Raw genomic sequence first — 27,190 nt, forward strand, 5'->3', positions numbered from 1 at the left:
CTTTGTTAGTCAAATTAAAATGATATATATATTAACAAATAAAAATATAAAAAAAGGGTTCCTGAAGTCTAAATTGGTACATTTGGGAAGACATGGCATGAGTCATGCCATAGGTGTTTGCTTGGTATTGCAAGCTGCCTCTGCAGTGTTACGAGGGCCACCAAGATGATGAAGGGAGTGGAACCCCTTCCTTATGAGGAGAGGCTGAGGGAGCTGGGCCTCTTCACCTTGGAGAAGAGATGGAGTGGTGACCTTATTAATATTGATAGATATGTAGGGCAAGAGTCAGGAGGCTGGAGCCAGGCTCTGCTCAGGGATGGCAGCGATAGGACAAGGGGCAGCGGGTGCAGCTGGAGCAGAGGAGGTTCCATGGGAATGTCAGGAGGAACTTTTTCCCTGTGAGGGTGAGGGAGCCCTGGGACAGGTTGCCCAGAGAGGTTGGGGAGTCTCCTTCTCTGGAGACATTGAAACTCCACTAGGATGTGTCCCTGTGTGATTTAGTCTGGGTGATTCTGCTCTTGCAGGGGATTTGGACTAAATGGTCTTTCAAGGTCCCTTCCAACTCCTAGTGAGTCTGTGATTCAATATATCTGTTTGAGTATGAAGGCACTGTATTGAGATGCACAGAAAAATCCTTTGCCTCCAAACGTGCCAGAGTATCTTATTATTTATACATTTATATTTGGCTTGTGCTTTTTTGAAGAATTTGAAGATTAGAAGAATATCTGCAAGCTGCCTCTTCTGTTGAGATGAGGTGACTGTGGAAGGATCTGAGAGTCTTCAAGGTCATCTTACTGCACAGATGGTTTACCTTCTGTAGCCACAACTTCATACCAAGTGGAGCTATTGATAAAACTGTGTAAAACTTAACATTTGAAAACATGAAATGACCAAGCACATTATTAATTGTTACGTAGGCAGCAGTAGGAACATTCCTAGTGCACTTTTGTAACAACCACTGAGGTATAAAATGGAAGATTCTTATCTTACTCTTCAAGATGCTGTTGGATGGGAAGTAGTTGGCAAACATCTGTTGAGTTTTATCTGCAGTGCTACTTCAGGATATTTTCTGTGAAGCAGTTTTACATTGTAAACTATTTCCTTTTCTAAGACTCCTGTTATTTCCCCCTGCAATGTATATTTTCACCCAGAATAACTTAGTTTTGCAGGATTGAGACTGTGGTCAAAATTAGAGAGAGGGGAAGGTAGATCCTGGAGTAGCCAGGGACCGTGATACCGGGTTGCTCTCTTGTGATAGAAGATACTTAAATTTCAATTATTTTTCTGGTAATAGATATTAGTATCACAAAGTTGATTATTCTGTCAGAGGAAAAATCTCAGCATATCCTCCCAAAGTAGCTAGTAGTCCAGAAGCTTAATGGTCTTTGCCAGGCTTGTGGAAGAGTCCAGTTTTGAAAGAAACTAAGCTCTCTTGATCTGTACAATCTGTGTGATTCATTTGTGGTGTCCTTGGGTGCAGTTTCCTTCTTTGGCTGCCATACATGAAGACATCAGTTCCCTAAGGTCTTGGTCTTGGGTGTAAAGTCCAGTGCTTCTTCATTCTCCTGCATTGCAAAGCAGTTGATACCGACACGGTGAGCTACTTGGCTAGCGGTCAGGAGGATTAACTCTGGAGAACTGAAAGGCCTGTTCATGAGGGCATGTAGCAGTAGGACAAGGGATAACAGTTTTAAGCTAGGAAAGGGGAGATTTAGGTTGGAGATCAGGAAAAAATTCTTCACTATGAGGGTGGTAGATCACTGGCACAGGTTGCCCAGAGAGGTGGTGGAGGCCCCATCTCTGAAGATACTCAATGTCAGGCTCTGAGTGACCTGATCTAGTGAGATGTCCCTGCTTACTACAGGGGATTGGACTAGATGACCTCTAAAGGTCCCTTCCAACCTAACACATTCTATGATTCTAAGATGTAGAAGTGCACTGTCTGTGGAATCCTTTGGTACTTGGTTTTTAGATACTGTTTTGTCAGTAATTTCCCTCCTCATGAAACAGAATTGTCAGATACTCGGTTGCTTGGGTTCTCCACGACACTTCATATATCTGTTTTGGTTTGTTTTTTTTTTTTTTTTTTTTTTACACATAGTGTAGCTTCCTTCCCAAGTGGGAGTTTTTCCTTCATCCTGGAGGATCTCACTTTGGGGGATGAGAACATACCTTCACAACTTTCATCCTTGGTGTGTGTCACTGAGCAGAGTATGTGGAATATTTACAAGTGGCTTACTCGTGCTGAGAATAGTTTGCTGCTTGGTTCATTGAACTATGTTCAACAAGAATTTTATACGATTTAAGTGATTGAAACTGGAGATAACTGTCTGAAGTGCAAGTCTGATAAGATTGAAATAAATGGAAACAGCTGGAAAAATCTTTCCTTTGAACAGGAGTATGTTGAAATTGCATTCAGCATAGATTTTTATTTTCCTCTGGAACTACATTAATTTAATATGTTCTGTGTGAAATTCCAGGGTGATATAAAATTTATCTGTTGGAACTTCACTCCTACTTTGAATTCCTGTTGCTTTCAAAATTATTTAAAACTTTAACTACCTGTAATTGCCTGGAGCATTCCACTTGTTGAATTCCATGGAATTGCTTGGAGAGCTCTCCAAAATGCTTAAATAGGATCTTCTTACAAAGTCTTATTAGTCCTCATCATAATCACTGAGGTTCTCACTTCTCAGGTCCTACTTTAGTTTGCTACACTTAAGATATGTTTGAGCTCTTGTCTTTTCTCTTGATTGCTTCAGGAATAATGTGCTTTCACAGAATCACAAGGTTGGAAAAGACCTTTAAGATCATCGAGTCCAACCATTCACATCCTAAGCTAAAACATATCCCTAAGTACCTCATCTACCCATCTGTTAAACACACCCAGGGGTGGGGACTTAGCCCCCTCCCTGGGTAGCCTGTGCCACAGCCCCACAACTCTGCCAGGGAAGAACTTTTCCCTCCCAGCTGAGCTGACCCTGCCCTGGCACAGCTTGAGGCCATTCCCCCTCATCCCATCTCCTGTCCCCTGGCTGAAGAGACCATCGCCCACCTCTCTGCACCCTCCTGGCAGGGCAGTGGAGGTGGGGAGAAGGTCTCCCCTCAGCCTCCTCTTCTCCAGGCTGAACACCCCCAGCTCCCTCAGCTGCTCCTCAGAGGATTTGCCCTCCAGCCCCTTCCCCAGCCTGGTTGCCCTTCTCTGGACTCGCTCCAGGACCTCAATGTCCTTCTTATGGTGAGGAGCCCAGAACTGGACCCAGCACTCCAGGTGCAGCCTCACCAATGCTGAGTCCAGGGGCACAATCCCCTCCCCAGAACTACTGGCCACACTACTTTTGATACAAGCCAGGATGCCCTTGGCCTTCCTGGCCAATGTTTAATGTTAGTGTGGCCTAGAGGTAAGGATTTTACATGTGTGTCTATCACTGGCTACATTTAAAACAAAAAAAGAATTCTGATAGAATATTGTTTCTTGTGTGAGACTCTGAAGTGTGTGTGTATAGCTGGTTTGCTTAGTAGTAGAAATCAAAGAAGTTTAGAACTTAAACTTTGCTTTAGCCTTAAGTGTGTCTATAGGGTGGAATGTATTTGGAATAATTTGTCAATACTACATGAATAATAAGTGACCTTTTCTAGACTTAATGATGCAATAAGCACTTTATAGTTATATATCCTGATGGGTAATGGTCTCAGAATGTGAAATGTGTGAGCTGGTGCTTTGGCTTTATCTCCTTATATCTTTCCATAAAATTCTTAATCTAGGGGTGTTTTAAAGGGTTTTCCCACTCCCCAGTTTGGGGGTGGAATGTATGATGTGGGATTTTAAAATGAGCAAGAGCTGTGATTCACAAGTTCACAGAATTGTAGGGGGCAGAAGGGACCTCCAGAAATCATTGAGTCCAACTCTCCTTCCAAAGGAGTTTCCTTAGGACAGAGTTGGGGAGAGATGAGTTTTCCTAACGTCATTTTACTGAAATACAATTGTTGCATTGTTGCCTTCAGTAAAGTTTTAGGGAGGAAAACTGAGGATTTTTGGAGGGTTTTTGGGTTTTGTTTGTTTGTTTGTTTGGTTAATTTTTTCGATCTTTAGTGGTTGTTCTGTAGGTTTTTCAGATTATTACAGGTTCTTACTAAGAAAAAATCTCTTACGAAATAAAAATTACTTGAATTTGGTCCGGTTGGACTCAATGATCTTAAAGGTCTTTTCCCAATCTTGTGATTCTGTGAATCCAGGACATGGTGTTGGTGTGAGTTTAATGGAAAACATGTCTTCTGCAACTAAAAATATTAGCCTTTAAAACTGTATTGCTGAGAATGTGTATGATTAATGTATACATGTTTTTATGGGTAGGGAGGAGAGTGGTTTGTCTGAGGTGAATGTGTATCTTGGGTGTGTGATAGGGGAGCAGGACAGCTTCGTTTCCATGAATGTACCCTGCTGCAGATGTTCAAAACTAGGGGAATGTAATTTAGCTGCAGAAGCAAGTCTTTTCTGAAGGAAAAAAGGCATCCTGTTGCTTCACCAGCACACTAGGACTTAAAACAACACCACCATTTAAGGTGAGTTCTGTGCAGCGAGAGCACACCCCGCGGCTTGGCAGTCTAGTCAGGAGGATGATCCCACGCTGACTTTATAACTAGATCTTTGAACAATATTCTCCTGGGTGGTAAATGCAAAACAAAGTAATATCAACTGGCACTTAATTCTGTGAGCTCCCTGCTGATGGAGCTCTGCGCCGAAATGGAACTCTTCCTGACAGGAAGTCAGCCGCGAAGTGTGGAGACCTCTGAAAATAAAGTGGGCTTTAATTTGACACCCCGCTGTTTTACAGCAAGTCTGTTTAATTTGAGACTTGGGGAAGGGGGTTTTTAATGGAGGGGAGGGGTAGGAGATTATGGAAAGTTCAGTGAGCGGCGAGGCTTGTTGCTGGCATTATACTAATTACAAATAGGTGAATGCTCTTGTTCGTGGGAATAAAGCAAATAATACGGCTCCATTTCCAAGCAAGACAGCTTAAGAAACTTTGTGATTTGGGGAGCAGTGCTGTTGACTCAAAGTTCTGGTAGGAGAAGCTTTGCACAGGGATGCTCTTCAGGTTATTTAAACTTTAATCATACTTACACTCATCTGAGGCTTTTTGCACCCCTCTGCAACTGGGAAAACATCTTGTCTGATCAAGGGACTTGATGATGCACTAATCTTTCAATGTATGTTTTAAGAAAACTTAATTGAAAAAACCCTTATAATTCAGATTATGCAGCAATCCATCAGATATATTAAGGTGCAGGTCTGTCAGGCTTTAGATCCCAGCTTTGTGCCAAATTTGATTCTGAAGAATCAGCTGGATTTGTCAGTGTCTCAGTATTTGTGAAGATATTTATTTCTATCCAAACCAGAAATGTTTTTTTGGAAAACTTGTTGGGTGAGTGCAAGGAAGGATTTGCATGTAGGGACAGATGTGAATAGAGCCCTGTGCTGCTGGGCGTCGTGTAACCGGAATAATGCTGAATGGAGACAGCAGATGCAGGGTGAGGAAGGGGAAGTAGCATGCAAGTAAAGACTAACAGAAGACAAACATGATCGTTTTTCTGCCTTTTTTCAGTGATTTGATTTAGCTTCCTTTTTTTTTTTTAAATATTTTCTTAAAAGATCTGCAAAGGATTACCCAAGGAAATTTTAAGGGGCAGGTTTGAACATCCTGTTTTTCGAGTGAGGAGGTGGGATTGCTTTGTGTTCTTTGGCTCCATTCCCTCAAAGGTGTGACCATCGTAGGAATCTCATTCGTGTGCATTCATTTTGAGAGCTTAGGTTGAAACTAAGCTACATTTGGAGAAAAGGGAAATGGAAAGGGGCTTTTAGTTCCAAAATAATATTTGCTATGTATATAATTGAGTTTTTTCTTAGTTAAATTTATTTAGTTAAAGCTTATCAGACACTGGAGCAGGAAGGTTGTCGCAATTTGGTGGCGGTAATGATGAATGTTGCGATTGGTGGCATCAGTTCATTGCTACTAGTGCAGCAGTGAGTGTGCTGTGCTTTTTCTTGTCCTTTTAATTAGTAGCCTACCATAGAAGATAATTTTTCCGTGCAGTGGTTTTACAAAAACTCAAATTAAAATCACAGATAAATAAACCACTGAAACAATGAGGCAGTTGCCTTACACTCCTGCTATTCCTCAATCTGTTTTCCTTTCTCCATAAAAACGATGCGAGCACTGTTACTTGGTTATTTGGATCTCTTCCCTGTGTTTGTCTTAACATTTTCCCTTTTTCTCACCTCTTTCTTTTCCTGACTTGAGTCCTCTGACTTACAGCTTCTTGTTTCCCATTGCTGCATATTTACAAAGCAGCTCAGTCCTTTGATTTCTCAATTAATAGTTAAGATTTCTGTTGTTCTTACTCTTCCTGAAGCTACTGTTTTCCATCTTGACATTGAAAATAACCAATGGTTAAAGAACCTGAAGAGGAAACTGCAGTGGAAAAGGTTTGTTGCCAGATGAACTCAAACCTGACCCCTAATTTCGTTTCACAAGGAGTCATGGCAACAAGCCTGCTGGTAGGGGAGAGAAAGGGAGAGGCAGCTCAGGCAAATTGCTTCCTCCATCAGAAACGGCGTGCCTGAAATCAGTGATCCACTCCTTCAGTTTTTCCCCTTTCTCCACTTTGTTGCTGTATTGGGACTGTAGATGAACCAGAGTTTAACCCAGACTTACCTGTTCCATCTTAATGTGACACTGGGTCTAGGGGTAAACTTTTACTCCTCAAGTCATGAGTTCAGTGGCTATAAAAGGCGTGTAAGCAGTGCTTCATGCTCATACCTTTTTGAAATTGAATGAGAAAAAGAAGTTGGAGTTACTACCAATGATATTTTATTGATGCAGACTGTGATATTTTCATAATTTTATGTGAACCTTTTGATTAAGCCAGTTAGACTGGGATTTTAGCAATAAAACTTTTGGTATCACCATCAATTGACAACCACGCCCTGTATGTAGTACTTCAAGCTGCGCGTCGCTGCTATAGGTTGTATGTGCTGTAACTGTACAGGTAGCTTATCTTTCATAATGCTGAGTCTTTTAGGATTAGATTTGAGTTGTTTGTAGAGAAGACAACTGTTGTCGCTTCATGGGCTGTCTCATCCCACAAAGGGCACCCTGACAAACTGACAGGTATTTATGTAGTATTTTACTCACTGGTGCGGTACTTCAATGTGCAAACTGCTCCAACTCTGTATAATTTATTTTCAGAATCGATAAAAACTTCAACTCAAACTTCTGAGTATTGAAATTAAACTCTCATTATAAGGCAGTTTTAAACATTGACCACTAACTACATAATACCAGTTTATAGGAAGCTCTGTTTACATGGAATATCCCAAATGGTTAAACAGCAGGGGAGTCTTCTGCTTTTAGTTAAAAAACTGCTGTTTCTGTATGGCTTATTTACTACTTCTTTAATTCTTAATGTAGTGTGCTGTGGAATTGAGCATGCAAAAGTCAGCCAAGAGCTCTGTTTTCTGCGTCTGAGGTTATTAGTTGCTGTACAATAATAAAGGCACTATTTTATTGGGTTAGTTGTAATTAACTTCAGCACTAGGCATTGATATAAATCATTCCTAATCTGTTTTCTTTAAATTTTCCTTCTTTTAAACTGGTTTAACATAGCTTCTTTCTGTCGTCCTTTTACATAAGGACTAGGCTTGTAATTGCTTTTTTGAATTAGGCTGTCGGAAGCTGGTGTGCATGTTGATCCAAGAATTGATTAAGGAACACTAATGAATTTCATATAACACTTAAAAGATTTGTAATAAATACTGTGTAATAAATATTCTATAGCAGGGATCTGGTATACCAACCATTAGAATTCAATACAGTGTTGTCATGCTGTGCAGCTGGAAAAATATTACAGTTGAAGAAACTTTGATTCTGTTTCATAGTTAAAATAGTAAACAGTTTTGTGGTTATGAATAAAAAAACCCCCAGTGTTCCAACTCTTCCCCAGAGTATATTTTATGAAGGTAGCTATCGTTATGAGAGTCTTTGCTTCTGTGTTTTATCAGAGGAAAAAGGCTGAAATGCTTTTGGTTTGGGGAGTTTTTTTCCTGCCCTGTCCTGGTGTTTGGTACCGACTGGGCCGTGTGTGCTTCCCGTTTATCAGTACGTTACTGTGCTGCAGCACTTTCAGTTGTTCCTTAGCAGTGTGTATCTGAACCAAGAACATCATGTGTTCTTTTCAGTCGGCTTTGCAGCGCTGAACATGTTTTGTTTCTTGAATTTTGTGTGTCTCTTTTTCCAGAGGTGGTCACACAGGCACAATCTCAGCCCCCCTTTATACTACATTAGTGAGGTATGAGTGTGTTTGCACTATTTTTGCCCCCGACACTACACTTGGTGTTATACCTCCACTTGAAAAGCTATCTCATCAAGTTCATTTTCATACAACTTTCTCCTAGAAGACTCTTTTTTTTAAAGTTTTTTTAATACAAAGACTTCAGTTGTGTACTGTCACTGCTGGATTTTTTTGACAAAAAGCAATGTCTTTTTAATGGAATGCCAGCAGTAAATACTTTTTTATTGTAACCGAGTGTGTGTGATAGTTTAAAAGTCTTATAAAAATAATTAGCTCTTTTATATAGTTCTCATGGCAGCCTTGCAAGCTTCCCCTGGAGCAGTCTCTAATGAACAGGCCTTGATTTTTCCAGTTGGGCTTTTAGATTCCCTGAGGACTTGACTTCAGACCTTGAAGGGCAGCAGCTGCCATTTGTCTTGAGACTGGAGTTGCCAAACAGACAGCCCGTGTACTAATAGGACACATTTGTACAGCCTGAGTACGTGGCACCCCGATAGAGGCCTAATGATGATCATCTGTTGAGAGCTTGTAGCTGCCCCGGGTTGGAGTAACTTTTATCACCCTTACTGATACCAAAACCTCTCTATTGATTAGTGCAGTAGCTTGTCCGGTTACATAGATGCCATGTTAAAGCTTTCACAGATGAGGCATTGTTTAGTGTGGAATACTATCTGTTGTTTAAATTTCAATAAATTAAAGCCTGTTTCATAAGTGTTTCCCTGACAATATGTTCTGGATTTTTGGGATGATAGTGAATATTTTTACAAGCTCTGTTTCCTCTGTGTAAAAATTTAGCAACAGCGACGTTCTTCCAGAGAGAAAAGACCATTAATATAATTATGGATATTTTTTCTCAATGAATTTCTGATAGTTCCTCCATTACTGATTTATGGTTTTTAAATTTTATTCAGGCATTCAGGTATGACTGTATATTTAATGAATAATGTCTCCAAATGCGTTCCACTCATATATATAAAGGTGTCACATCTTTGCACTATTTTTCTGTTCCATACACCACTTAGCATGTGCTAATTTTGGTATTAAATTGCTACACAGAGTTTCTAGATATGATTTCCCATAATTCCATGTTTGGTTTAATTTTTTTTCAATGGACCTTTGTAGATTAAAATAATTTAAGCATGCTTCAACTCTTTAAAAGTAATTTATGTTTGCAGGCATTTTGCTTAACATGCAGTCCAACTTTTTTTTTTTTAATTATGAAGAACCCAGCTGAGATATAATCTACTTTTCACTATATGTTCTTTATTGCTGAGTTCATTCAAGCCTGTAGTGGATGTGGTGCTGAGAGAGTGCTGACACCAAGTGCAAACACTGCTGAAAAGTTCTTGATAGTTTACTTTAGGCACTTAAAGATTAGTATATCTCTCTAAGAACAAGTTTTTCATGCGGATTTGACCTTTACTCTAGGATATAATATGTCTCTTAGTCATACGTTAACACATTTTTCCACCCTGCTCCTTGGTGCTCCCTTCATAGTTGTCAGTACCAAAGTCATCCTTCTCCTTTATTTCATAACCAGAATAAATTACTAAAACTCCACTGGCTTTATGGGGAGGACAGCTTGGCAAAGAATTTGCTCTTTTCTGCTTGCTTATGAAAGTGCATTTTAACTGTTAGGTGTAATTCTTAATCCTGTGATATGTTCAATGTGTTAACCTTGTTAGAACAAGGGGGTTGAGTTGTTTGGGGTTTTTTTTTAGGTTTCTGAGAAAAATGAATTAGTAGGGAGCATGTATATGTGAATGAGTAGTACAGTTTGCTACTGTTGAAAACAGAGCAGTTTTCCTCTCTTGGAAGTATTTTAAATACTCTGTGTTTAATGGTTTAGCCATCAGACTAGTTGATTAATTGGTCTTGCAAATGGTTTTGCATAAATTGAAGAATATCTATTTTAGGTTCACTGTTTGAAATCTAATTCTGTTTGTTTCCCAGCAGTGTACAAGTGAGGAGGGATATGTCCGTTTGCTACCTACTGGCAAGCACTTTGAATTACAAACCAACAGAAATGCTTACCAACAAGATTTTCTTGGCATTTGAGTGCTTGGAGTTTAGGAATTGGGTTAGATGAAGGTTCCGTCTTGCTTATTGTTACATCTCCAACTATAGACACAGAGGGATGCCCAAGATTGGATTAGATAAAGGCATCGCCTTGCTTATTGTTGTATCTCCAACCACAGACACAGAAGGGTGCTCAAGAAGAATAAAACAGGACAAGCACAGAATCACAGAATCACAAGGTTGGAAAAGACCTTTAAGATCATGAAGTCCAACCATCCCTGTCCTGTGCTAAACCATATCCCTGAGCACCTCGTCTCTCCATCTGTTAAACACACACACGGGTGGGGACTCAGCCCCCTCCCTGGGCAGCCTGTGCCACAGCCCCACAGCTCTTTCAGGGAAGAGCTTTTCCCTCCCATCTGAGCTGACCCTGCCCTGGCACAGCTTGAGGCCATTCCCCCTCATCCCATCTCCTGTCCCCTGGCTGAAGAGACCATCGCCCACCTCTCTGCACCCTCCTGGCAGGGCAGTGGAGGTGGGGAGAAGGTCTCCCCTCAGCCTCCTCTTCTCCAGGCTGAACACCCCCAGCTCCCTCAGCTGCTCCTCAGAGGATTTGCCCTCCAGCCCCTTCCCCAGCCTGGTTGCCCTTCTCTGGACTCGCTCCAGGACCTCCATGTCCTTCTTATGGTGAGGAGCCCAGAACTGGACACAGTAGTTACGATGCGCTTCCGCTCTTCACCAGTTTTCAGCTCAGACTGTCTTCTGACCTGGATATAGTTTCTGTCTATCTTGTTACTATGAATGTATTTTCCTTCCATCTACTTCTGCCCTCTCTTGAGCCTCTTGAACTTCGGCATCCTTTAGCGATGGATTCCACCGGTCTGTAATGCACTGTGTAAAGAGCCACCTGTGGCACTTCCTTTTGTAGCTGGCTCTTGCTAGCTGCTGCTTGTAGGAAAGGCTTTTGGGTAGGCCTGCTTGGGTAAATAAGAAACTTGAACTATCTCGACAAGGATAGTCAGGATGAGTAAGGAGCCAGCAACAAATGGAAGAAAATGCATGATCAGCATGAAAAGTTCAAGTTCATTGCAGAAGTTTTAAAGAACTACATTTTTTTGAGGATGCCATGTGATTGGAAACATACCATATGATGAAGAGAGGCAATAGGAGGCTCAAGGAGTATAAAAGCCTTTTCAGTGCACTTGAGGACTGTTAACTCCACCTGCATAGGAAGCTGAAAGGAAATAACATGGGACACAGATTTACTAAGAAGGTTTTTCTGGGCTAATCTCATTGGGTTTTGTCTAATAAAGGTTGTGATCTTTGGCCAAAATACATTTCCTAGACAAAAGAAATGTGATAATTCATCTAAGTTGTATTAGAGCATTTGGTACTGTTGTAGGACTGATCATAATGCAGAATTAATTAAAAAAAAACAAAGACTGTACAGTTGTCCTGGTTCTGGTCAGGCCAGAGTTAAGCTCCCCAAGCAGCCAGCCCTGATGAGCTGAGTTAGTCCAGGCTGTTTTCCACACCACCTGACATCACTCCCCCATAAAAGGGCCTGGTTGGGGAAGGGCACTGGTTTGGTGCCTTCAGAGCAGTCTGGAGTGTGGCCAGGGCATCGGGTCAGTCCTTGCATCGTGCAGTACTCATTGGATCAATAAGGTACTCTGTTAGCACTGTGTGTAAGTGAAATTTACTGTGGGCTGTTATTGTTCCCCTTTCATGGTCCTTTTGTCAGTAAACTGTCTTCATCCCAACCCATGGAGGCTTTTGACTCTTTCTCCTTCAGGAGGGAGTGAGTGGTGTGTGGTGTTCAGCCACTGGTTGGGGCTGAACCACCACAACAATAGATTAACAAACCCAACACGTCTCAGATGAGACAACAGTAGGTCATGATATAAAACTTGAGGGAGATTATTTGTTTCTGAAGGGAAGGGTTTAAGACCAGTACTGTTTCATGTTTTCACTGAGTGTTCCTTCTGTACTGAGTAAGAGTGTGTTAATTAAACTTGGTGGTGGTATAAAATGTGTGCTAAAGAGTACTGGGATGTCATTTTTGCTTATGCAGAGTGGTGCTGTAGCTACAGGAAATGTAATATGTTATTCCACACTGAATAATAATTTAGCTGAGGTTTGAAGCAACCTGCTCTAGGTGAAACTGCAGGGTGGGTTGGATGAGAGGATCTCCAGAGCTCCCTTCCAACCCCAACCTTTCTGGGATTCTGTGATGTCATACTTGCATTTTATCTGGAATACTTGGGGAAGTATTTACAGATTCCACTAGGGAATTAGGTAAAACGATAATAAACTAGGAAATTACACCTCAAACATAGAATTCAATTTCATATTTGTCTCCTTGTAAGGTTATTTTTCATTGTAGCTATTTGTGATAGTGCTTAGTGCTTCTAGGGATTTTTTTCCCTCCTTCAATTTGGAGAGTACAGTGACCAAAAGCATTAAAAGTAGATTATGTCTCTTGGTTACTAAACATTTATAGCCGTAGGAAATGATGGTCAATTAAGTACAGCTTAGAACAGGTATGAAATTATTGACTTTGTTGATCTTCCCTTACAGTCCTTCCTTAGGAAAGTGCTGAAATGTGTTTTGTAGTTATTTAGTTGCATTAGTGGTTGAGTTTGAGGCTTTTAACGTGTTTTTTCCCTAATACCTTTGGGAGTTGGATAACTAAGATGTTGATATAATAATGCAATATGCATACTGAGTGTAATTGTTTGAGAGAGCACATATACTGTGGGGAAATATTGAATGGATCATGAAAGATGATGACCATTAGGCTTTTCTTTCAGCTATTAAAATTAGCTTTAGGGTGTGTTCAGCTGTGATTTATGAAATTGTTTAGACTAACGCCTTCTTTGATGGTGTCTGATGTAGAGAAAAATGCTGAAAAGTATCATGATAAATGCACTTTCTCTTCACTTTTGGCAACCTCCATCTTCACCAATTAAATTTTCAAGCGTTGTAGTGAGCTCTCTTAAAGAGCAACAGATGGACAATGTCATAAATAGAGGAAAATATTTTGCTTTTCTTGAGTTTTCACATATTTAAGCTAATAGAGAGGAGGTTTGGTTTTCATGATACAGAAGTAAATAGTTAGAACTTGATGTTACATTTAAAAAAAAAATCTATTAGGATGTTTAGTTGCTTATGCTGTTTTCTGTAGAATATTAGCAGGTAAAAGGCAGTATTTTTCTATGAGAATAAATGCTGCTTCTTAAGGCTGTTTCAGACAGCTTATGAACAGACCTGAAGCCATGTAATGGTGGCCATAAGAAGGCAATAGGGGATAGCAATAATGCTACTTCTTGTAGCTTCACAAAACCACCCAACCATCCCAAAACCCCATATATGGTAATATCTAAAGGGAACTCAGCTAGTGCTTAGGATGTTGCCAGCCTATTAATATATGCAAACTGCGTAGCTAAAAAGCAATGAAATAACTTGCTAATTAATGATTAATAATCATCACATATTCCAGTTATTCTGTGCTTAATTCTGAGTATTTGAAAATTGAAAGGCATTGTTTCAACTCAAAAATGATAAAAATCTGTTGGGCCTGGACCATGTCAGGCCATGAGAAATCAGAGTTCTAATCTCCCCTCTGCAATTAAAGTCTGGAAATCTTTCTTTTTTGTGGGGTGGGAATTTAAATTATAAAAAACCAATATTGTTTGACTGTTTTTTGTGTATGTCTGATCAAACCTTTGCATATTTAAGAGGTAATTTTGCAACACTGAGCTGCAAAATACATGCTCTGTTGACACTGGGCAGTAAAAACTCCTGCATTCAGAAACCTGCAATTTGTTTGAGCTATTCACAATTTAGTGCTTCTTTCCTGGTTTGGAGCTGATGAGATCTTTAAAAGAACCACAGTGATGGAAGTGCTGATTTGAGTAATCATTAGGAATATTGCATTCTCCAATGAAGGCTTAAAAATCAAGAAGCAGATATGAAACTTCAGTATCTGCTGCAGATTGTGTCTTTTGTGTTAGTTTAGAAGAGTTGTAAAAATCTGATTATTTTGAGGAGCAGCTGAGGGAGCTGGGGGTGTTCAGCCTGGAGAAGAGGAGGCTGAGGGGAGACCTTCTCCCCACCTCCACTGCCCTGCCAGGAGGGTGCAGAGAGGTGGGCGATGGTCTCTTCAGCCAGGGGACAGGAGATGGGATGAGGGGGAATGGCCTCAAGCTGCCCCAGGGCAGGGTCAGCTCAGCTGGGAGGGAAAAGTTCTTCCCTGGCAGAGTTGTGGGGCTGTGGCACAGGCTGCCCAGGGAGGGGTCTGAGTCCCCACCCCTGGGTGTGTTTAACAGATGGGGAGACGAGTTGCTCAGGGATATGGTTTAGCACAGGACAGGAATGGTTGGACTTGATGATCTTAAAGGTCTTTTCCAACCCTTGTGATTCTGTAGAGTTGAAACCAAACTATTTGGCATGTTCTATCCCACTGCCTCCACACTTTCCCAAAAATAGAAGGTTCACACATTGGCTACTCTTAAGTTTGACTTCTCTCAACTTGTTCTTACTGTATCTAAGGTTAATCTTTGTCGTTTTGTGATCTAATTATGTTTTCTCCTCAGCATTGAAATGCAGGAAGCAATCCCCAGTGCGAGGTTATCTGAGTTGGTGGCTTTACAATGTGTCTCTCTGGGGGCCAGGCAAAACCTGGCTGGATGTTGAAGAGATACAGAGGTTTCCTGTAATTCAGGGTTTGGTTGGATATAAGAAACATGCCGTGCACGTGTGTTTGCCATTGCTGTCACTCAGTGTGGTAAAAATTCAGTGATAAAAATGCATTAGTGTTTTTTTAAACATGCTGAGTGTTTAGGATGTGATATTTGGATCATTAGCACATGTGTTTTTTAAGTAGAGATGGCTATGCCGTGCTGAGGTGATGGTTATATCAAGGTATGGGTTAACTACTCATGTAAGAGAAATTTATGACTGAAGAATCATTCTGACATTAACACCAAAGTTTTTCTTGCATGATTGGTGTTGGGTAAGGCAAAAAGCATCAGTGAACCAGCATAAGATGGGAATTGTGCATAACACAGCAAAAGAAAATGATGCAGTTGGTTATGGGGTGTTTACTGTATTTTCTTCTCCATAGAATATAATGTGGAGCAAGTGGTACTGTTCTCTATGCTGGCAATGCTTCCTTCCTGCTTAGCACACAATTAATGCTTTATGTGTTTTCTGATGGTGGTGTAAGTTGCTAAAATGGAAAAGAAAACATATGACTTCTTAGCTGCTTTTTTTTTCCCTTAATTTTGTTTTTATACAACTGTTTTTCTCATTTTTCCCCAGGAGTGGCAGAACTCTATTCAAAAGAACGCTGGCCTTGCTTTTATTGAGCTTGTCAATGAAGGAAGGTAAGTCACAATATTTAATAAGAGCTATGCCTTAACCTTTAAGAAGTTGTGTGGCTTGGAACTTTAAATAAAGAGTTTGTCTTCTGCCTCCTCCTCTCATTTTCTTTGGGTTTTACATTAGTTATTACTTTGGTTTAGTTCTAATATGGAATATAGGATTTTGCAGAGTCTGAATGCTCCCCAGTTTCATTAAATATTTCACTTATCAGTGTGTCATGGATATTCTTTCTTCCTGTCTTTGTGCACTGATTAACATTAAAACTATAATTTGTATTCAGCTAATCTCTTGACGAAGGGCATTTATATTTGGAAGACGTTATAGCTTGGAATTGTAAGTAAGATAAGCCTCTGTCTCAAAAATTAGTTTTCAGTTTGCTCATTTATTTCCTTTCTACTTTATGAAATAGAAAGGAAGATAGTACCTTTAAGGAAAAAAAAATAATCTGTTAATATTCTCAATCAGTTTAATGTTCTATCTGTAAGTATTTAGATATGTTACTGAGACTTACAGCAAATGACAGTGCAGGTGATGAGGTCAGGTTCTTTGGCTTGTGACTATTCAGAGCCATCAATATTTCCTTCATTAGCAATCGATGGTTAAAGCAAACCAAGAGAAATATTTAGCTTTTCTAAAGGCTGTTTTTTACACATCTTAATGACTTAGCTAAGGAATATTATAAGAAATGCGATTTATCTCAACCTAAATTCTGTTAGTGAGTAACTTCAACTAGTAAGGATCCCAATAGAAAAAAAAATTTACAGGATTAGGACAATTACTGAATTAAAAATGAAACAACACTTTAATTAAAGTGCTATATAATTATATTTTTGCTCTCAATGTAAGAGAGGAAATAGCTGTTTGGGTTTTTTCTTTTAAAACATATAGGTGATCTCAAGATGCATAAAAACAATGGCCATTTTAATGGTTGCATTTCAGTTTATGGTGAGGGAAACACCATTCTGAGGCAGAAAAAACATTTTGCTACTAGTCTTGATCCCAAGGGCCAAGGTAAAGTAACAAGGGTGTTCAGTTACAGTGTTAAGATCTAGCCTGTAGTTGTTTCCTATTATGGGAGGCTGACCTGTCTTGACCTTAGTTATAAAGTGCCTGCTATAAATTTGGCCCTTGATTAATGTTTTATTAGCATAGATAACGTAGACATCCCACACACATGTAAACCACAATGGAAGGGTCGTCTTGTGTAAGATGATTATCATGAGCAAATCAGTTGCTGAGACTGAGTTGTAAGTAGCAGTTATGTAGTAGTTACTCAGCTTGTCCAGATGAAGCTTTCTGAGAGCATTCTCACAGTAAACTATATGGAATTGACTATTTTCTTTTAAGAACCTGCAGTGCCCATCACAGACAGATGGAATCACTCCACCACTCCACCACCTCCATAAACAACATCAATAACTTATAGTCTAGCCTTAGCAGAGTGGTTGTCTCGGGGACAAATGATCCCTTGAAGACTGAGAAGTGTGGTTTTGGTTAGCAGAAAATATCTAAGTAATTGTTACTTCATTTTGCTTCTGACTCATCGTTGTGCTGTAAAAAAGTGGGAACATAACTTTCATTATGGGAAAGAAGTGAGGGGATTAATTTCTTGAAAACTGCTCTTTTTATCCATCTCCACTTCCATCCATTGCTGTTTATAGGATCCCTTAAAGTAATTTCTGGGTTGGTCATTGCAGGGCTTTTGTGGCTTTTTGGCATTCACTGAAATGAAACTATTATTCCTCATATGACATGAACTATACTCCAGACCCATGCTTTTCTTAATGCAGGTTGCACATTATTTTTCTTGCACATATACTAATGCTTACACTAAAACATTGTATTTGGTATTGTTGTAAGTATGTTTGCCATACTGTTATAATCTTAAAAAACTCCAAGACTTGAAATCTTCTAATTAAAACATAAAAAATGAAAATAGCTGAATGATAGTGAATTAGGCTTTAACTGCTTAATTGTATAATACAAGGTGAATACTTAAATTGTTTCCATAAGTATCCCCCCCCCCCAGAAAAAAAGATAGAACTGATTTCAGCACTGTGGAAGGATGTATGTGGGGGAGTATATGGGGAGTGTTAAATAAAATAAAACTAGGGACTAGAAGTGCCCAGAACTTGTGGAATCACAGAATTGCTCTTTTCTGCCTCCTTGGTGGAGAAGGTCTTGATCATCCTAGAACCCTTGTAACCCAGGGTTTTATTCCCAATGCTTGTTACTAATTTTTTTGCCTAACAATCCCAGAGGATATTCCAGTTTTAAATGATTTCTACAGTTTGTTGTTTACCAGGCACATAAGACAACTGCAAAATGTTTCTGGAAGAGAAGGAAGTCTAGAAGAAGAGATCTAAATCTCTTCTCCTACTTGCTTTGAAATGTATTTTTTGCTTTTTATGTGAAAGGTATGAATGTACCTCTCTCTCTTGCTCACAGCAGCTGAAAGTTTTATGTTTAGCCTTGCCATGTTTTGCCTAGGATTCCCTGGACAGAAATATGTGCAGAAAGTTTGCCTCTGGGACTCGTAAGATCTACAGTGTGTGTGCTGCATTCAGAATGCCTTGGTCTGAATTTCATCATGTTCACAAGTAACTAATGTGTTACACACAGGGTTGCTCCCAGGCTTGCCAGATATATTGGGTCTGCTGCACATGGAGAGCAGAACTGATTTGTTTGTGCCCGGTGACATTTTGAATCTTGAACTGGGGGGAAAATATATATATATATATATATATAAAGTAATATCTAAACAGGAGACCAGTATGTGAAAATACAGAAGTGTAAGCCTTACTAGAACTAAAATAAGCAGCTCAAGTCTTTTGAAGGCTATGTTACAAGCATAGGGGGAAAAACCCAGCCAACAAATGGTGCAGGAAAACATGCAGGTACAGAAAGTGAGTGAGGAGGGCTAGGATGATTAAGGGCCTGGAGCATCTCCCCTATGAGGAAAGGCTGAGTGAGCTGGGAGTATTCAGCCTGGAGACAAGAAGACTAAAGGGGGATCTTATTAATGTTTATAAATATCTTAAGTATGGGACGCAGGGGGAAATGGCCAGCCCCTTTTCAGTGTCTGTGGGGCCAGGACAAGGGGCTGCAAGTTGGAGCACAGGAAGTTCCACCCCAATCTGGGGAAGAACTTCTTCCCAGTGAGGGTGAGGGAGCCCTGGGACAGGCTGCCCAGGGGGTGTGGAGTCTCCTTCTCTGGAGAGATTCCAGCCCCTTCTGGATGCCGACCTGTGTGACCTGTCCTAGGGACCCTGCTTTGGCAGGGGGTTGGTCCCGATGGGCTCTGGAGGTCCTTTCCAACCGCTACAGGTCTCTGATTCTGTGAAAAGCTTGAAAGAGTTGCTATTGCAAAATAACCTCTTGCTGTGCGTGAAAAGAAATGTCAGGTTCAGTACATTGCTATGTTGCACATTAATCTGTGTTTAATAAAAACAGGTATTGCTCGCTGGTACTGTGATGTCTGGGAAACACTATTAGTGCTCTCTGGAACTGCGTTAAAAGGTGCCTGTACCCACTGCTGCTCTGCCCCCTGAGCCATCTGTGCAGTAGAAACACAGGTTGCAAAGCGTTGTCCTTAGCCTGCTGAACTTCTGTCAGCCTGGATTTCAGTTTTTCTCCTTTGGGGAGAGTTTGCTTTGGAGCCTTGACTCAAGAGCTTGCTCGTGAGGGAATTTGTCCACTGGAGCCACCCTTTAGGTGTGATTCAGTTCACTGTGATAGAATCATAGAATGATCTGGGTTGGAAGGGACTCCAAGGATCCCAGAGTTCCAACCCCCCTGCCACAGGCAGGGCCACCAACCTCCAGGCCTGGATCTACACAAGGTTGCCCAAGGCCCCATCCAACCTGGCCTTGAACACCGCCGGGGATGGGGCACCTACCCCCTCTCTGGGCAGCCTGTTCCAGCCCCTAACCCCTTTCTCTGTAAAAAACTGCTCCCTAGTATCTAATTTAAACCTTCCTTCCTTTAGCTTTAATCCATTCCCCCTTGTCCTGCCATTGTCTACCCTTTTAACAAGTTGATTCCCCTGCTGTTTCTCTGCTCCCTTCAGGGACTGGAAGGCTGCAATGAGGTCCCCCCACAGCCTTCTCTTCTCCAGGCTGAACCAGCCCAGCTGCCTCAGCCTCTCTTTGTAGGTGAGGTGCTCCAGTCCTCTAATCATCTTCGTGGCCTCCTCTGAACCCTCTCCAACAGTTCTACACTGTCATGGCCAGTCCTCTCCTTTGGAGACTTCCAAGGTTTCCAGACAGATTCCTTTTCTTCCACACTGAAGTAATTATGTTCCCTTGTTATGCAGGAGCCAGTTGAGCTGCTACTTCTGAACTGGAAAAAAATAATCCAGCTTTGCTTTACTTCCATGTGTGTACAAATGTTTTGTTAGTTAGACTCTTACTTCCTCTACTTGACTAGTTGGCAGGCAGCTCCTCTGCTCTGTGAAGGTTAAACCTCTGTCCTGTCGCTGTGATTCATTAGTGCACTTTAGTGTGAACCATCTCTTATGCTAGAGCTTGTTTTCTGTATCAGTCAGTGCACTAACAAACGTACTCAAGCTTGAGCCTAGGCATGACAGTTATTATCCCCTTTGGGGTGATAATGGGTTTGGCATGGCAGGGGTTGAGGGATCAGTCTCCCAAGCATGCTGCAGCAATTATTCTTTCCGATTTTCACTTGAAGAGACTCTTGGAAGATGTTTAATTTTAATTTTCTCAAGCATGTTTTCTTGGCCAGCCAAAGAATTAAGTGCTGTGTGCTGTAGGTATATTTTTACATGTTGTTAAACAAATCTTCAGTTTCATTAAAAAAAACCTTTAATGCAGAGTTTAGTTGAAAGATAACCTTGCTAAACTAGCAGAATACATGTATCATTTCCTCTCCTTTGCCTTTGCCCTTTCAAATCCTTAACCAAAGCAAACAACCCAAAACTTAGGGATTCTCTAGTGTATCTAGGAGAAGCAGAACTAATGAAGTTTGTTTTTCTGTAGCTTTTTCTCGTTGCTAGATTCTCTGTTGTCTAATGAGGAGTGAAATCTAATCAGAATTCTCCTGCCATATCAGATGATTCTCCTTCTATATTGGATTTTCTATTATGGCTTTCAGTGGAGTTGGAACAGCTTTTTTTTTTTAAAGGATGCTTGTAAGGGGTTTTGTGTTCTGTTGGGTATAAAACCTATATAAAATCAATATTTGTGAGAAGCTCCAGCCTTTTACTGAAAATAATTGTTGGAATTATCCATTTAATTCAAAAGTTACTTGGAGAAGGAGGAGGGGAGACAGCATGCAAATCTAATATCCTGAGCAAGGAGAAATTCTTGATTTTTTTAAAGAGGAAAAACAAACAAAAAAGAGGTCTTCCCACATTTCCTTTTTATTTTTAGCACCCTGTCCTGTTTAGGGGGCAGGTCTTCAAAAAGGGCTTTTTGGTGATTGGTTTTCAGAGGTTTTCTGGTATTGTTTTGTTTTCAGAGTAGAAGCGACTTCCTTAGCGTGTGAATCTGAACTACAGAAGTTCTTTAGGCTTGGCTTTAAATGTGCTAAGGATTAGAAATTGTAGCCTGCATGGGTTTCAGAGACAGAGGTGGGCTTGGGGGTCACTTGAGGTGGGGTTCTTGATGCTGAATGAGGTTTTTTCTCTGTAAGTATATAGCATGACATGCACAACCATTTTTAAAACAGTTTTTCGTTTCACTGGGCTTTGTCTGATCATCTGTCCCTGGATTTAAATTGCATCATTTTTTGTGACAGGAAATGTATGATCTTTGCTGCAACTTAATGACTAAGCAGAAGCTTTTTTTGGGGAGAACTGTCTTAGTGATTGCAAATTAATTTAAGCTTCTTTTTATTGGAGACACTAGTAACTTTGGAGCATGTATATGTGACAAAGGTAGGGGGTTTTTGTGACTGTCAGTTTGTTGGCTCTATGAAAAAGCAAAATCGTAAACCACTTTTGAGCCCTTTGTGATTCCCACCTGATTTTTTTATATAGAAATTATAGAGCATTAGAATATATAGAACATTAGGAATTGGAAGGGACCTTGAAAGATCATCCAGTCCACCCCCCCGTGCAGGATCACCCAGACTGAATCACACAGGAACGCATCCAGGTGGGTTTGAGTGTCTCCAGAGAAGGAGACTCCCCAACCTCTCTGTGCAGCCTGTCCCAGGGCTCCCTCACCCTCACAGGGAAAAAGTTCCTCTTTATATTCCCATGGAACCTCCTCTGCTCCCGCTTGTACCCATTGCCCCTTGTCCTATCACTGCCATCCCTGAGCAGGGCCTGGCTCCAGCCTCCTGACTCTTGCCCTTTACATATTTATAACATGAATAAGGTCACCCCTCAGTGTCCTCTTCTCCAAGCTAAAGAGCCCCAGCTCCCTTAGCCTCTCCTCATGAGGAAGGGGTTCCACTCCTTTCATCACCTTGGTGTCCCTGTGCTGGGCTCTTTCCAGGAGTTCTATGTCCTTCTGGAACTGAGGGGCCCAGAACTGGACACAATATTGCAGGTGTGGTCTCAGCAGGGCAGAGTGGAAGTGGGGGAAGGACCTCTCGGGACCTATGAATCACCCCCCTTCTAATACACCCCAAAGAATAGATTGAAAAGATTGGATTTGTGTGCCCCCTCCTACCTGTCCTTTTGGAGTGGTCTTAAGTTTCATGCTGTCACATTGTCAAGTCAGTATTTTGGTGAGAATGCATGATTTTTTCGGGTTTGGTGTGTGTACACAGCTGTGGTTTTTGCTCCCCCTGTTTTATTTTAAGGGAGAGAATGTGTTCATACTTAAGTCTTTAGGACCTTATGGACTTTTCTGTGTTTTCTTACGATTGTTTAACGTACCCATAAAATACCTGTGTTCCACAAAGCAATTGTAAGCCTTCCTTGCACCAGTAATTCCAACACTTAGCACATTGAGCAGTCAGATCCCATAAAAGACAGTGTGTATCCATGTAGAACGTAGTTCCTTCTGTAGTAAGAGAATCTCTTACGTGCTAAGTTTGAGGAATGCGAGTAAGAAAGCTTGGCTTTCCCAGAGCTCTTTGTTGCAGCAGTGTCTGGAACACCACCTCTCCTTGTAGTACTTTAGGAGAGATTTATGTCGAAGCAGCTGTTGTAAATGTCACCTGTAAAGCTTTTTCCATGTTTTGACTAAAATTGATAAATTTTGGACATCAGTAATACTAACCCAGACTTTATCTTTTTCTCTCTTTGCTTGCACATATTTTTCTCTTCCTTTTTTTCCTCTCTTCTACCTTCTCCTTTTTGTTTGGTGTAGGGAGAAACGTGACTTTTTTTTCTTAATCATCTAAGCCTTCAGCAGCCAGAAGTCAGAGTAAGATCTGTCGCTTTGTGTCTCAGCTTTCTCTTCTTGTAGCACATAAAAATCAGAATCTCTCATGTATTTGGCTGGAACTCCTTCTCTCAGTGGTTTAGCACTTCATTCCAGACCAGGCAAAGTATGCGAGTATATATTTAACTTCCAGCATGGGATCCATCCCCTTGCTTGTTTTTACTAGGCTGTTTGTCTTTTCAAAGTTGATCACATGTTTTTAAATAGTTTTAGTCTAGAAAGAAAGTGCTTAGTCAGAGGAAGAAATGTCTGTCTGACACCTTGAATGTGGTGAAGGGTAGGTCTGGTATCCGGACTTTACACCTGTAGGTGTTATGTCTTAACTTCTACAGACGTGTCCATCCACACTCTTCTCATACCAAAGATCAGGGGGAAAAAATATCTTCATTTAATAACTTGTCATAAATAAAGCCAAACTGGAAGGGAATCTATCAGGGAAGGAGGAGTATAACCACATTCAACAGCATTTTGGTGTTTAATAACACTGGGGGAAAAAAAAAAGAGGAGGAGGAATATGTGTGTGAACGTGGTGTGTGGGTCTGTGTGCTGACATTATGAAGTGTAGGCAATAAGGAAATTAATAGGGCTCAGTTCATTCAGCTTCTCAGAATCATAGAATGTTTGGGTTTGGAAAAGACCTGGAAAGATCATCTAGTCCAACCTCCCTGCCAGAGCAGGATCACCCAGACTAAATCACACAGGGACACATCCAGGTGGGGTTTGAATGTCTCCAGAGAAGGAGACTCCCCAGCCTCTCTGGACAGCTTGTCCCAGGGCTCCCTCACCCTCACAGGGAGAAAGTTCCTCCTTATGTTCCCATGGAACCTCCTCTGCTCCAGCTGCACCCGTTGCCCCTTGTCCCGTTGCTGCCATCCCTGAGCAGAGCCTGGCTCCAGCCTCCTGACTCTCACCCTTTCCATATTGATAGACGTTAGTGAGATCACCCCTCAGTGTCCTCTTCTCCAGGGTAAAGAAGCCCAGCTCCCTCAGCCATAAAGCAGATGTTCTACTCCATCTTATCTTGGGTGTGTGTATTTTGAAAAAGACAAGAAATTCAGTTCACCTGTTTAGACAAAGAAATGAAAAGCATCCTTTGCTGTGAAAAAAGTGTCTATAAAGAAATGTTTTGGGCAGGCTTTCTTTAACAGAAAAATGACTAATGTGGTCTAGTTGCTGGAATATAAAATGGGATAAAAGTAGCCAAGAAATGCTTGTGGTTGGGTTTTTTGGTGGTGATCTTTTAATTTACGCTAATCATTTTTATAGGGGAATACAGTTACCTTTATTAATACAGTTTATAGCTGCTCATGATACAAAATGTGTTGTATGGAGTTGGAGTTGACTTTTGCAAGAGTCATATTCTTGTCCTTGCCTCAGCAGTGGGCTGCTCAGCTGGAAACAGCTGTTGTTCCTATTACACACAGTGAGATAAACTCAGCAAATTTCTTTTCAACCTTTTTTTGTTGTTTTTTTACCTCGAATGGAAAAGTAGCAGCTGCCAAGGATCCCAAAGTTAGTGTTAAGTGATTAATACTGTGCTGTAGACATTTAAGCTGAGGTGTGTTCATTTAGAGATGTTGAGATCTTTCAGGGACTGGAAGGCTGCTATAATATTCCCTGAACTTGTTGGGAAAGCAGCAGTGAGCAAAGGGTTTTAGGTCTCAATCTGCCTCTGGATTTCTTCTCCTTGTGGTCTTGTGACCCACAAGTCTACTGCAAGTGTAGAGTTGTGAACAGCATGGGAAAAGAGCAAAGCATTGATGATCATTCTGTTAAACATACAGATAGAGATGAGGGGGCTTAGTTCAGATATCTAAGGGATAAAATTAACATTGCATAGATTAAAAGGCATCCTGCATAATAAATCCTGTGGTAGTAAGAAAGGCTCTTGAAATGTACTTTAGCTTATATGTACAAAGCAAACAAGTGATTTTATGTTCTGCTACTTTTTTACATTAGCAACTGAAAACTTAACAAGAAAACCCTTTTAATGACAGACATTTTGGGAAAACTCCCCAGTAGAGTATTCAGGGGCTTTCTCTGGTGTATCTTCCAGTGATCCTATGGAACGTGTGCCTCCTAAAACAGTGCAGCTCCTGTGCAGCCAGTGTTAACTTTATGAATCCCACCGTAACTAATTAAAAAGGAAATGTTTATAGTAACAGTATGTGAACTCACAGAATAATTGGGTTGTAATTCAATCTGTCAGCTCTGCTGCCATTCATAAACTCAGGGTTTATGTAGGCCTCAGAAATCTCCAATTGAATTACGGCTTTATTCTCTGCACAACCTGGAACAATGTATATCTCAGCGTTTCGCTTGTGAGACTGAGGATGTTTTATAATCCTGAAAATAGTACTTAAATGTATACTTCCCATAAAATTCTAATTTTGCATTTGGAGGAAAAAACCCTATACTACAGTGTGATGGCCAATTTTTTTATTTAGACTTTCCATCCATTACATATGGGGTTTCACTGTGGATGTTTATACAACTACTTACAGCACAGCAGAAAGAAAAGTGTGTGGAAGATTTTCTTACATTTCTGAATTTCAGGCAAACCAAATGACTGTCTGGAGTGTTCACATTGTGTTTAACATTTAGTTTGCTTTATTATTAGAAATACAGTTTTACTAGTTGCTGGAAAATTACCCTTCAATCTTATTTATACCATGTTCTTAAAACAAGGCAGTCACTTATGGAGCAGAGCTCAAAATATTTGTATGCATGCTGTTATTTACAGATTTTTAGTTCTGGACTTCATTCTCTAAAGGCAGTTCTTAAATATTCTCTGTCCTCAGGTTGATGAGTCAAACCATGAAGGACCATTTGGTGAGAGTGGCTAATGAAGCAGAATTCATCTTGAGCAGACAGCGAGCAGAGGATATTAACCGCCACGCTGAATTCGAGGTAGGAAATACATTCTCTAAAAAACACAAAAAACCCACCAAAACACAACAGGCTCACCATGTTTAAGGGTTCCAGTGTATGGTACAGGCTTTTCATGCAGGGGAGGCTCCATCCTGAGCAGTGCTTTACAGACCTAGGGTGTTTTGGTCGTTTGCCACTAACTTTCTTGGAAGAATGGGCTGTGCAGAGCAACTCAGAACTTGCCAGAGTCCATGAGGGAAAGAGTCTCGTTGTACCAATTCTGCTCTTCTGCGTGAAGGAAATATCACTGCATGTGTTAAAGCTGCTTAGCATCACAGACAAGATTTTAGTCTGAAAAAAAACATCTAACTGAACATAAATAACAGCCTGTTAAGTGCAAAATGAGAAACTGCCTTTTTCTTTTTGTATCATTTTCTGTTTCACTTAATCCATCTCTCAAACCATTTTCCTTATGTTTTACAGGCCTTAGTGTGGCTTTGTTATATTTTTATATTTTCATCCCACTTAAAGGATTCTGAAGTAATGGATTTTGTTTTTATAGACTTGTAATAAAAATACAAGTCTCTTTTTTGAATCACTTCAGTCATACCTCCAGTTTTGGATCTTGGTTACATCACGTATCTCTCTTCTCTGTGCTTTAATTACTGGGTTTCTTAAATGAAAACGAAGCTAAATCTCACTAAATTCACTAATATACTGCTTGAAGAGTACTTAGTCTTTCTTCTGACATGTGATACTAGTTGTGGTTTTGTTTTTAAAATAAAGCATTAAGAGATTGAAGGCACATTTGTGCTTAACGTATTTCTAAACTGTTTCTCTCTTAAATCTTTAACTTGAAAAAATACTCCCCAAAGATGAAAGCATATTTGTCTTAGACAGTGCTTATGTTCCAAAGGTCATCTGTGTTGGCCCCAGGTTTCAAGCTGTGCGTTGTTTAATAACATATCTGCACTTCATCTAGAGCTAGTTACCCCCTCCTGCAAACAGAGATGTTGTAAGATACCTACAGTACCACTTTGTGATGGTGAAATAGCAGGCGTGTTTCATTTATTACATCAGGGGCTTGGCGACAGTCCCGTGGAGATGAAAAGTGCATCTTTTTACTTCATTGCCTGATAATCATTGGAATTGGAAATGCTTTGTGCATGACATGGCATTATTGATCAGATGAACAGCCC

The 27,190-nt window shown here is 40.6% G+C and overlaps 1 protein-coding gene across 3 annotated transcripts in view; it reads left to right on the plus strand.

Moving 5' to 3' along the window:
* The window catches only part of LRBA (LPS responsive beige-like anchor protein), a gene marked incomplete at its 5' end in the record, with an annotated part of 423,662 nt that overhangs the window by 127,370 nt on the left and 269,102 nt on the right, over positions 1-27,190 (plus strand). For all 3 annotated transcript variants that reach the window (XM_084266649.1, XM_084266650.1, XM_084266651.1), the window contains 2 exons: positions 15,697-15,761; positions 25,922-26,030. In XM_084266649.1, coding sequence (XP_084122775.1) covers positions 15,697-15,761; positions 25,922-26,030 — 174 coding nt within the window. The remainder of the gene's footprint in view (positions 1-15,696; positions 15,762-25,921; positions 26,031-27,190) is intronic.

The sequence above is a fragment of the Gallinula chloropus genome (genome assembly GCF_964237585.1).
Source record: "Gallinula chloropus genome assembly, chromosome: 7".
Classification (NCBI taxonomy): domain Eukaryota; kingdom Metazoa; phylum Chordata; class Aves; order Gruiformes; family Rallidae; genus Gallinula; species Gallinula chloropus.